At 48.9% G+C, this 11,120-nt stretch overlaps 1 protein-coding gene across 1 annotated transcript in view; it reads left to right on the top strand.

Moving 5' to 3' along the window:
* The window catches only part of LOC107121622 (teneurin-4-like), a gene marked incomplete at its 3' end in the record, with an annotated part of 181,711 nt that extends 173,803 nt beyond the window's left edge, over positions 1-7,908 (top strand). The window contains exons 10-11 of the mRNA XM_015424576.1: positions 6,678-6,809; positions 7,692-7,908. Of these exons, the coding sequence (XP_015280062.1) occupies positions 6,678-6,809; positions 7,692-7,908 (349 nt within the window). The remainder of the gene's footprint in view (positions 1-6,677; positions 6,810-7,691) is intronic.
* Between the last annotated feature and the right edge of the window lie 3,212 nt (positions 7,909-11,120).

Here is an 11,120-nt window from a genome sequence, read left to right as displayed (position 1 = left end):
GGAAAGAGGAACTCTGTAAAGGGGACTTTCCCAGCTGCCCCTCCCATCCACTGATTCCTCACCACGGTGCTGAGTCTGGCCGGTCGCCACGGATACACTTCACTGAAAGCTGGATACTCAGTCCAAAAGCAAGCCGAGAAACAGAGCTAAGGGTCAGAAGGCTGGGAAATCAGAGTTTTCAGGAGGAAGGAGCGGAGACCGGCAGCCGAGATCACATGGTTGCATCTGCACCGAGGCAGGTGAGGGTGGTTGCTCTGGACCAGACTCTCCCTCTGGTGGCACCTCAGTCTCTTCGCCTTGCGGCCCCTCCTGAACAGATGCTGGGGCCTCTCCTCCCTCGGGTGATGGCAAAGGTTCCTCTTCGGGGCTGACTCCGGAGGAGGCTGGGTTGCTCCGTGCCCCTTCCTCATCTGAGGAATAGTCAGCCTCAGCGGAGCCAGGACCCACGACAACTACATTCTGGGGGGGGAAGGGGTCGTGACGGTCATAAACAGCACTGGGGGTCCAAGTGGCATTAGGAGGGAAGAATCAGCAAAAGTCACCCCTCTGCCCCACCAATGGAAGCGCCGTTAACGTTAGTAGCAAAGCACCTTTTTGAATCTACCCCATTGTTCCATGTTGAGTAATGTCAAGCAAGATTTTGTGTGTGTGTGTGTGTGTGTGTGTGTGTGTATGTGTGTGTGTGTATATATATATATATATATACACATACATACATACATACATACATACAAGGGGTGGACCCGCGCGCCTTGCCGCTCGGGCCTCGCTGCTCTTCCCCCCCAAGTGGTGGCGGCAAAGGAGTTTTCAGAGCGTTCCCTGCGCATGCGCAAGGGACGCTCTGTTACTTTTGGGGGGATTTAAGTATCCCCCCGATATTTTTTCAAACTTTTAAGATTTTTGTGCACACCTGGGGACTGCCCCAAGTGTGCACGAAAATCTCCCTCCCTCCCAGGTGCCCCCGATGTGCGGATTTAGGTATCCGCACACACGGGGGCAACTTGGCTATTAGATATATAGATATATATATGAGACTATAGGGAGCTGCGGTGGCTCAAGTGGTTAAGACGCTGAACTGCAGGCTGTGGAAGGTCGGTTGTTCAGCAGTTCGAGACCCGAGTGTGCCGCATGACAGAGTGAACTCCCGTCTCTAGTTCCAACTCCTGCCAACCTAGCAGTTCGAAAGCAAGAAATCGCAAGTAGATAAATAGGTACCACTTCATTGGGAAGGTAACAGCGTTCCGTGCACCTTGGTGTTTAGTCATGCCGGCCACATGACCACGGAAACGTCTTCGGACAGCGCTGGCTCTTCGGCTTTGAAACGGAGATGAGCCCTAGAGTTGGACTCGACTGGCTTTCGAGCAAGGGAACCTTTACCTTTACTTTATATATGACTATAAACAGCAGCTTATCTTGTTACAAAGAAAACTCTGGTAGACTGTTCAGGTTTGGATTAGAGGTTAAGAGAGATCCTATTGTAAGGCAGACGGAGGAATGCATAATTCGACTCTGTGAGCCACAGGGCTGCCCCGCCTCCGTACCCCCCTCCAGCCAGCGGTGAAGTGCGAGCTTTGTGCTCTTGCAAGGGGGACCGGGGAAGTAAAGCCGAGCTGTTCGGTTCTCCGTTGCAAAAAGATCAGAGGTCAGGATTTTATTTTTTTATTTTATCGAATTCCTCGGATAGTTTTGCACATCTGGTGCGTTAACTAGCCCAAATTACTTCTTTTGCAAAAAAAAAAAAGATTTGGCGGCGGGGGGGGGGAGGCGAAGTTGAGAAGTGTCTCCCTCTCCCCGTCTCCATTTCCCTCTCTGCGAAGAATACAAGCTGTAAAACAAAGGGCACTTTCTTCTTTCTCTCACATGAAACCAGATACCGCTGCAAGCTTTTCTATTTACTCCAGGCTCAAGGCAGCAATAGCGTTCGCCACAGCCAGATGTGTAAAATATTTGGATCTGAGATGTATGCTCTATGCCTGTGAATGGGAACCAAAAATAAAAAGTGGGTTTGTATTTTTCCAAGGAATGAGGGGCATTTGCCTTTTTGGAAGAGGCCGCCCAGTCTCCGAAACAAAAAGCGTCAAACAGTATCTTGCATTTCTCTAAAACTGCAGCGGTCCCTGGTCAGAATTCCATTTTTGGGGTACTGATCTAGGGCTTTCCACACTGGACCTTCCCACACACCTGGATGGTAATATTCAGGTGGGTAGCCTTGTTGATTTGACGCAACAGAGCAAAGTTTAAGTCCGGTGGCACCTTTAAGACCAACAAAGTTTAATTCTGAGTATAAGCTTTCATTCCTGCCAACCTAGCAGTTCGAAACAAGAAATTGCAAGTAGATAAATAGGGACCACTTCGGTGGGAAGGTAACAGCGTTCCGTGCGACTTCGTGTTTAGTCATGCCGGCCACATGACCACGGAAACGTCTTCGGACAGCGCTGGCTCTTCGGATTTGAAACAGAGATGAGCACCGCAACCCTAGAGTCGGACTCGACTGGCTTTCGAGCAAGGGAGACCTTTACCTTTTATAAGCTTTCATGGGCAGGCACCCTGCTTCAGATACCTAGATGATATGTTAACAGGAAGTTCGTTGTTGTTCAGTTGCACAGTCAAGTCTGACTTCGGGACCCCACGGACCACTTCACGCCAGGCCCTCCCACCGTCCTCCAGAGTTTGCTTAATTTCATGTTTGTTGTCTGACCATCTCATCCTTTGCCGTCCCCATCTTCTTTGACCTTCAGTCTTTCCCAGCATCGGGGTCTTCTCCAGTGAGTGCTCCCTTCTCCTTTGGTGGCCAAAGTATTTGAGCTTCAGCTTCAGTCTCTGGCCTTCTAGGTAACAGTCAGGGTTGATTTCTTTTCGGACTGACTGGTTTGATCTCCTTGCAGTCCAAGGGACACTCCAGAGTCTTCTCCAGCACCATCATTCAAACAGCATCTATTCTTCGGCGCTCGGCCTTCCTTATGGTCCAACTCTCGCAGCCATACATTACTACTGGGAATACACATCATGAAAAAAGAACATGACAGAAAACCAATGCTGTCATCCGGCGCGCACTTACTTTAGAGTAAACCCCATTGAAGTGAGTGAGAATCGTTTCTGAGTAAAGATGCGTCAGGTTGTACAGCTGCAGCTACACAACTGCAATCCTAAAGGGATTGGTATTAGGCTATATCCCACTGAATATAAAATGTTAGTGAAAGACACATCGAAGCTGATTTTTTTCCACTCCTGCTGTCCATATGCCAGTAACAAAGATGGAGAACAGTCCAGTGGTTGGCCTCACAACCCAAAGGGCCCATATATCTAACCACAACACACCCTACCACAGTGAGCTGGGGATCTACGGAATATTCTCTGCTCTCGGCACAGAGGGAGGTTCATAAGGGAATGGGTGATCCACCAGATACAATAGGACTCTTCACTGCAAAAAAAGAAGTTATTCTTAGATGCACGGAAGTTCCCTTGCTAGGAGAGACTTCTTTATCGGCGTGGTTTTATTCTTTCGACACCGAGCAAAATGACTCAAGTGTTCGCAGAGTATTAGGAAGGTGCTGTTTAATCCGTCGTAATTTATTTCTCCTGGATGACGCTATGGCGGTGTATCCAATTTTGTTTTAAAAGAAGGAAAGGAAATCAAGGTGTGCTTAAAAAAAGGACTGGTGTTGTTGCCTGTTCCTGTTTAGAGACTTGAAATTTTTACGTCTGCCTCTATATCTATATCTCTCTGGGATGCTTCGTGACACAAGCAGCTCCTAAATTTCCCCAAGATGAAGGGAGCGTAATCCCCTAACACCCATTAAAAGTCAAGGGGAGCAGAGGAGGTGAATCCCAGACCCATTTCCTTGAGACTTTAAGAGCCCTAAAGATGTCAGCGGCAAAGACCCTTTGTCATACTTACACCCGATGAGGATAAAGGCAGAAGTAAAATAAAGCAGTAAACGGACAGGAGAAAAAATACGAGGTGCGAGGTTCATTCTGCGCCGTTCGTGCCTCAAAACAGATGCTCCCCTGTCGGTTGACTCCTGAAGCGCACCTGCCTAGTTCGGTGAAGACAAATGTCTCGAGGCCTTATCTGAGCCTAGAACAAAGGAGAACCCGAGAAGAGGACTGAAAAGGTTGAGATGGTACGTTCACAAAGCAGGCGCTCTTGACACCACGGCAGCTTCCTTCTCGGTTGAGCGTGTCAGTTATTCCTGTAGCGGTCCATCTAACTCTGCACTGTCTTCTCTGGCTTGCTGACAGCAGCGTTCCAGGGTCTCGGGCAGAAAACGATCTTTCCCAAGAGCTATTGCTACACACACACACGAACACGCACACAAAGCTATCCTGAACACATGAAGCTGCCCTATGGTGAATCAGACATTTGGTCCTTCAAGGTCAGTCCTGTCTACTCAGACTGCTAGTGGCTCCCCAGAGTCTCAGGTACTGGTCTTCCACATCGCTTACTGCCTGGTCCTTTTAGCTGGAGATACCAGGGATTGAACCTGGGACCTTCTGCAGGCTAAGCAGATGCCCTGCATTTGAGCCACGGCCCCTTCCCTTATACTAAATCAGCCCATTGGTCATAAGAAGAACATAAGAGAAGCCATGTTGGATCAAGCCAGTGGCCCATCCAGGCCAACGCTCTGTGTCACACGGTGGCCAAAATTCAGGTGCCATCAGGAGGTCCACCAGCGGGGCCAGAACTCCAGAAGCCCTCCCACTCTTGCCCCCCAAGCACCAAAAAGACAGAGCATCACCACCCCAGACATAAAAACAGAAGAGAAGCCATGCCGGATCAGGCCAATGGCCCATCCAAACCCAACAGTCCCCAAGCACCAAAAATCACTGCCCCAGACAGAGTGTTCTTTCTCTACCTTGTGGCTAATAGCCACTCATGGACCTCTGTTCCGTATGTTTATCCAATCCCCTCTTGGAGCTGTCTGTGCTTGTGGCTGCCACCACTTCCTGCGGCACTGAATTCCACATGTTCATGTCTTTTGGGGTGAAGAAGTACTTCCTTTGACCTGCTCTAAGCCTACTGCTCATTAGCACTTCTTTCTCTGCCTTCTCTATCCCATGCATGAGTTTGTAAACCTTATCATGTCACCCCTCAGTCGTCGTTTCTCCAAGCTAAAGAGCCCTAACCTCTTTAGCCATTCTTCATAGGGAAGGTGTTCTATCCCCTTAATCGCTTTAATTGCCCTTTTCTGCACCTTCTCCAGTGCTATAATATCTTTTTTGAGGTGCGGTGACCACAGTATTCCAAATGAGACAGCACCATAGCTCTATACAGGAGCATTATAATATTGGCCATTTTATTTTCAATCCCTTTCCTGATAACCCCCAGGATAGAGTTTGCCTTTTTCGCTGCTGCAGCACACTGGGCTGACACTTTCATTGAGCTATTCACTACGACCACAAGATCTTTTCCCCTCTCCGTCTGAGCAAGTTCAGACCCCATTCGCCTATACTTGAAGCTGGGATTTTCTGTTCCCATGGGCATCACCTTACACTACCAACACTGAACTTCATTTTCCACATTGTCCCCCAATTCACCCAATTTGTGGAGGTCCTCTTGGAGCTCTTCGTAGTAAGCCTTGGTTTTCACCATCCGGTATAATTTTGTGTGATGTCTGCAAACTTGGCCGCTACATTACTCACCCCTAGTTCCAGATCGTTTATGAACAAATTAAATAGTACTGCCCACAATACCGATCCTCGTGGGACCTCACTGCTTACTTCCCTCCATTGTGCAAACCATCCATTGACTCCTACTCTTTGCATCCTGTCATTGTTGTATACTGAGTCGACCGCATGCGAGATCAGGTCCACACGTGGTCTGGCTAAGAGTCTGAGCTTCGCCAATACAGACAATAGAAGGTCGGGTCCTAGTCCACTCCAGTCGGGGGGCTTGGATCCTAGGGTTAACCTACTGTGTGCTAGCACTGTAAATAAACCTATCACGGGTGCTGGGTGTGTGTGTGGGGTGTGGTTTACCTTGGGGTTCTAAGCGGGCCTGCGAGCCGGCTACTTTGTCTTGTTCCCGTTCTTAAATAAAACTATGAGCTGATGTCAGTTAGCTGCCATAGAAGATTGGGAAGCTGTCAGCCCCCCCCCCCTTGCCATCTGTGCATGCCCTATCTTCCCCTGTGTATAGTCTGCGCCCATGCATTCCATGTCCGCTACTGCTAGGCAACGCTTATCTGCAAGATTAACAGGTGTGTGGGGGGAGATGCTTTGCTAACTGTATAATGAGCCGTTCCGTGTGAAGCTGTAATTGTTTTGGTTTTAGGGAACGTTGCTTCTCAGGCTTTTGCGCGCGTAAACCAAAGTCTGCCCGCTCGGCGGGAATGGAGATTATTGGTTATGCCTTTGTTTTAATGTATTACATTATTCCTTGCCCACCCTGGCCCAGGCATTCTGGACAGTGAACTTGCTCCTGCTCTATCATGGCTTTAATAAAATACTACTTTGCTTAAAACGTGTATTGGATTAATCGCTGTGAAACGGGACCGGACAGCTGATCACTACACTATGCCTCGAACCCACTCTATTATAGTCATTTAACCAGTTTTTAATCCATAAGAGAACTCATCCTCTTATCCCACAGCTCCTGAGTTTATTGAGGGGTCTTTGGTGAGGTACCTTGTCAAAAGCCTTTTGAAAGTCATAATGTTACAGTTTTGGACTTTCAGGGTGCCGTTCCATTGACATGAATGCCGAACTGAACACCATTGTGGTCACTGTTCCCAACTGGTGCAACAACCTCCACATATCTGACGAGGTCTTGAACCCCTTGAACCAAGTCCAAAATCAGTACCCCTCTGGTTTGTTCGTTGGCCAACTGTTCCAGTGTGTAGTCATTAATGATGTCTACGAATCTCGTTTCTACAGCATGACTTGAGCACATGTTTACCCAGTCAGTGTGCGGGTCATAGAATCATAGAATTGGAAGAGAACTCCGGGGTCATCTCGTCCAACCCCCTGTACAATGCAGGAAATTTACAAATACCTCCCCTCCCCCCCCCAGTGACTGCTGTTCCACATCCAGAAGATGACCAAAAAAACCCCAAACCCTCCAGGATCTCCAGCCAATCTGGCCTAGACGGTAGAAACCTCCCAGTATCATAATATTCTATCAATATATTAACGGACCTTCCGGCTTGAGTCTTCGTTTCGTTCCTACACTTCCTCCGAAGTCAATTCTCTTATGATTTCCTCAGAAGTAAATTCTTTTATTCAACATTTTGCACTTAGTGAGTGTCGTAAGAGCCGCATAGAATAAATGCCACGTGTTTGAGAGCCGCAAGACGTGAACAAATATTACACTTTTAAACGGGGAAATGGGCAGATTTGCTTTTTGTTAACATTAAATGAGACTGCCAAAGATAATAACAAAAGCGGTAAAAGCAGATATTGGTAATGATATTTGTTTGTCCAGTGATCATTTGTTTGCGAATGATATCTAGCTTCCCCGGCCGCCCTGCCGGGAGAGGCACAGTATGCGTAAAAGAGCTGCCTGCTGATCCCGAGCCACAGTTTGGCCACCCCGATCTAGTCCTAGATTGTCCTACACTTTCAGATTTAAGATCAGACTTAATTCTCCCATTCTTTGGAGCTGGCTTTGACTCCCCCAGATGAGGAAATTCCTTGGTTACTAAGAGATCTCTCCCCCCCTTTTTTTCCTCCTCCTCCTGTCCTGTACACAGATGGCTTGGTGGATTGCATGGATCCAGACTGTTGCCTGCAGCCCCTGTGCCAGACCAATTCCCTCTGCCAGGGCTCCCCAGACCCCCTGGATATCATCCAAGAGACTCAGCCCCCGGTCTCCCTGCAGAACCTCTACTCGTTCTACGAACGCATCAAGTTCCTCGTGGGCAAGGACAGCACGCACGTCATTCCCGGAGAGAACCCTTTCAGTGAAGGGTAAGTGCCGCTCTTTTGAACCCCGCGGGCCCGACTCACGTGGGATACGCAGTCGGGGGACTCCCGCCCTGCCCCAAACTGAACTAGGATAAGTAAACGGACTTCCTGAGGAATATAGCGAGGAGCAGGATGCTTCGTGTCTCGCAAAGGCGAGCCGTGTAAAGCCCGGGGAATTCAAGGTGGGAAAGGTCACAAACCGGTATCACCTCTGACCGTTTTTCTCAGCCAGTTCTCCTACGAGTGGCAGTGCTGCGTGGCGGTTAGAGAGGGAGACGACAGCCGTTAGCTCAGATCCCTTCCTGTTGTAAAGCTAACTGACCGTATCATCCTAAGTGTGGTTACGCCAGTCTCAGCCCAATAGGACTTAGAAGCATGTAACTCTGTAAAAGATGGCACTGTAGATCAGCTCATGTCACTTTCTCATCCTGACCTACCTCGCAAGGTTGTCGTGAGGATAAATGGGAGAACAGGGAGGGTCATGTGCTCATCCTGCATTCCTTGGGGGAGGGGGGAAGAAAAAAAGTTTTAAAAAAATGTTTTGGGGCCCTTTGCAGTTTTCATGGCTGTATGTTTGGAATACCATATAAGTGCAGAACTCGGTATCATGTACAGATCTCAGGATTCTAAGACCTTGAGGAGGAGGAGGAGGTGGAGTTGTTTTTATACCCCACCCTTCATTACCCGAAGGAGTCTCAGAGCGGCTTACAATCCCCCTTTCCCTTCCCCTTCTTACAACTGACACCCTGTGAGGTCGGTGGGGCTGAGAGAGCTCTGGGAGAACTGCCCTTGAGAGAACAGCTCTGAGAGAACTGTGGCTTGCCCAAGGTCACCCAGCTGGCTGCATGTGGAGGAGTGGGGGAATCAAACCCGGTTCTCCAAATCGGAGTCCTGCCGCTCTTAGCCACTACAGCAAGCTGGCTCTTGTAGGTCTGAAAGGCCACCGCTGAGGTGTGAATCCTAAGAAGGCCAGAAGGAAAGCAGGACTTCCAGTGGACTGGGAATTCGGAGCCCTGCCTTGTTCTTTGATCCTCCCCCACAACTATCAGAAGCAGAAAAAATTATGCACAACAGGCAAATATATGCGTAGTTGGCAGGCTGCAGAATCAGCTTTCTTTGGGGTTCAGCCAACAGAGCCCTTGTGCAGAATACGTACAGAGGAGTTACCTGCCCAGCCTTACCCCTATCTACTCAAGCTTGTTATCCAGGGACTCTCACCACGTTAAATAAGTCTGTGTTTTGGAGAAGTGCATATCCTTGCACTTAGCACTGCTTGAAATTAGGAGCATAAGAAGAGTCAGGCATCCTGTCTCACACAGGGGCCAACCAGTTCCTCTGGAGGTCCATCAACAGGGCACAGAGGCCGAGGCCTTCCCCGATAAGAACACCAGAAGAGCCCTGCTGGATCAGACCAGTGGTTCATCTGTTCCAGTGTCCTGTCTCACACAGTGGCCAACCAGTTCCTCTGGAGGTCCACCCACAGGCCCTTGAGGTTGAGGCCTTCTCCTGATGTTCCCTCCTGGTATCCTGGCACTGGTATCTGAGGTTATGGAGTCTCTGTTTATACAGCACGGCGAGTAGTCACTGATAGTCCTATCCTCCATGGATCGGTCTAACCCCTTTTAAAGCCATCTGGGCCTGTGGCCCTTTGTGGTCCCGCTGATTTTTGACCCAAAGATGTCGAGTGTTCTTAGCCCTCCTTTGTCGCAGTCCTGTGACCTTTTGCCGCTCCAGACAGAGGGGAACAGGCTCCCGAGTGTCCCTCGCCAGAGCCTGATACCCACAGTGTGTCTTGTGCTGAACCTTACAATGATGGACGGTGAAGAATGGCTTAAAGATACAAAGCAAACAGCCAGAGTAAGTGGCAGGGAAATCAATAAGAGAAGGATCGAGCGGCGGAAGAGCACTTGTTATCTGCTCATCACGGGGATGCGGGGAGACGTCCTCGGCCTTCGGCATTTAGCTCGGCAACTTGTTTCATCATCATAAACGCTCATTTCAATACGGGCCTTCGTTTTTTGAGCGTCTGGCGTTTTCCTCCGTGCCCATGAATAATGCAGGAGTGTTGATATTTTGGAGAAGGCGAGGCCTTTACATTTTGTGCACTGGAGCAATTAATCAAAGTGTTTTCTGTATCACACACACACCCTCTCTCTCACACACACACATACGGAGAGAGAGAGAGCACAGCGGCAAAACTCCCCATGTTTGTTAGAAAGCCAGAGTGTAATTCTGTAATAAATTCCCCCCAGAAAAGCAGGCTGTTATGGGTTATTGGTTTCCCTGTACGCCATCTTGGGTTGCCAACTTCCATTTGGTAGCTGGAGGTCTCCTGAGATTGCGCGTGATCTCCAGGCAACAGAGAACAGTTCGCTTGGAGAAAATGGTTGCTTTTATTTAAAGGAACTGCCCAATCGGTCTGCATACCCATTGTATCAACTTGGTTACATGTAGCCAATCCCCCAAGCTCTTCTTACAGGGGCTACTGTAAGCTCTTGGAGGATTGGCTACATCAGGGGTGTGTGGCCTAATATGCAAAGGAGTTCCTGCTACAAAAAGAGCCCTGCGAGTTATTTAAAGGAACTGCCCAATCGGTCTGCATACCCGTTGTATCAACTTGGTTACGTATTTTATATCGTTATATGCTTCCTGTGTGTAACTCTGCCATACCAAAAATAAACTGAGGAGGAGGAAGAGGAGGAGATTGGATTTATACCCTGCCCTTCATTACCCGAAGGAGTCTCAGAGTGGCTCACAATCTCCTTTCTCTTCTCCCCACAACAGGTACCTTGTGAGGTAGGCGGGGCTGAGAGAATTCTTTCCAGAACTGTCCTTGAGAGAACAGCTCTGACGTAACTATGGCTTGCCCAAGGTCACACCAGCAGCTGCATGTGGAGGAGTGGGGAATCAAACCCAGTTCTTCTAGACTAGAGTCTGCGCTCCTAACCATTACACGAAAGTGGTTTATGCCTGCTTTCCTCCTCAGTGGGGACCCAAACCGGCGTACGTCATTCTTCTCTCCTCAGTTTTATCCTCCCAACAACAGCAATTGAGGTACACTGGACTGAGAGAGAATGAGTGGTTTATACCTGCGAAAGTGGTTTATGCCTGCTTTCCTCCTCAGTGGGGACCCAAACCGGCGTACGTCATTCTTCTCTCCTCAGTTTTATCCTCCCAACAACAGCAATTGAGGTACACTGGACTGAGAGAGAATG

The sequence above is a fragment of the Gekko japonicus genome, unplaced genomic scaffold, assembly GCF_001447785.1.
Source record: "Gekko japonicus isolate JY-2015 unplaced genomic scaffold, Gekko_japonicus_V1.1 scaffold2806, whole genome shotgun sequence".
Lineage (NCBI taxonomy): Eukaryota > Metazoa > Chordata > Lepidosauria > Squamata > Gekkonidae > Gekko > Gekko japonicus.
This window is presented reverse-complemented; position numbering and strand designations above follow the sequence as displayed.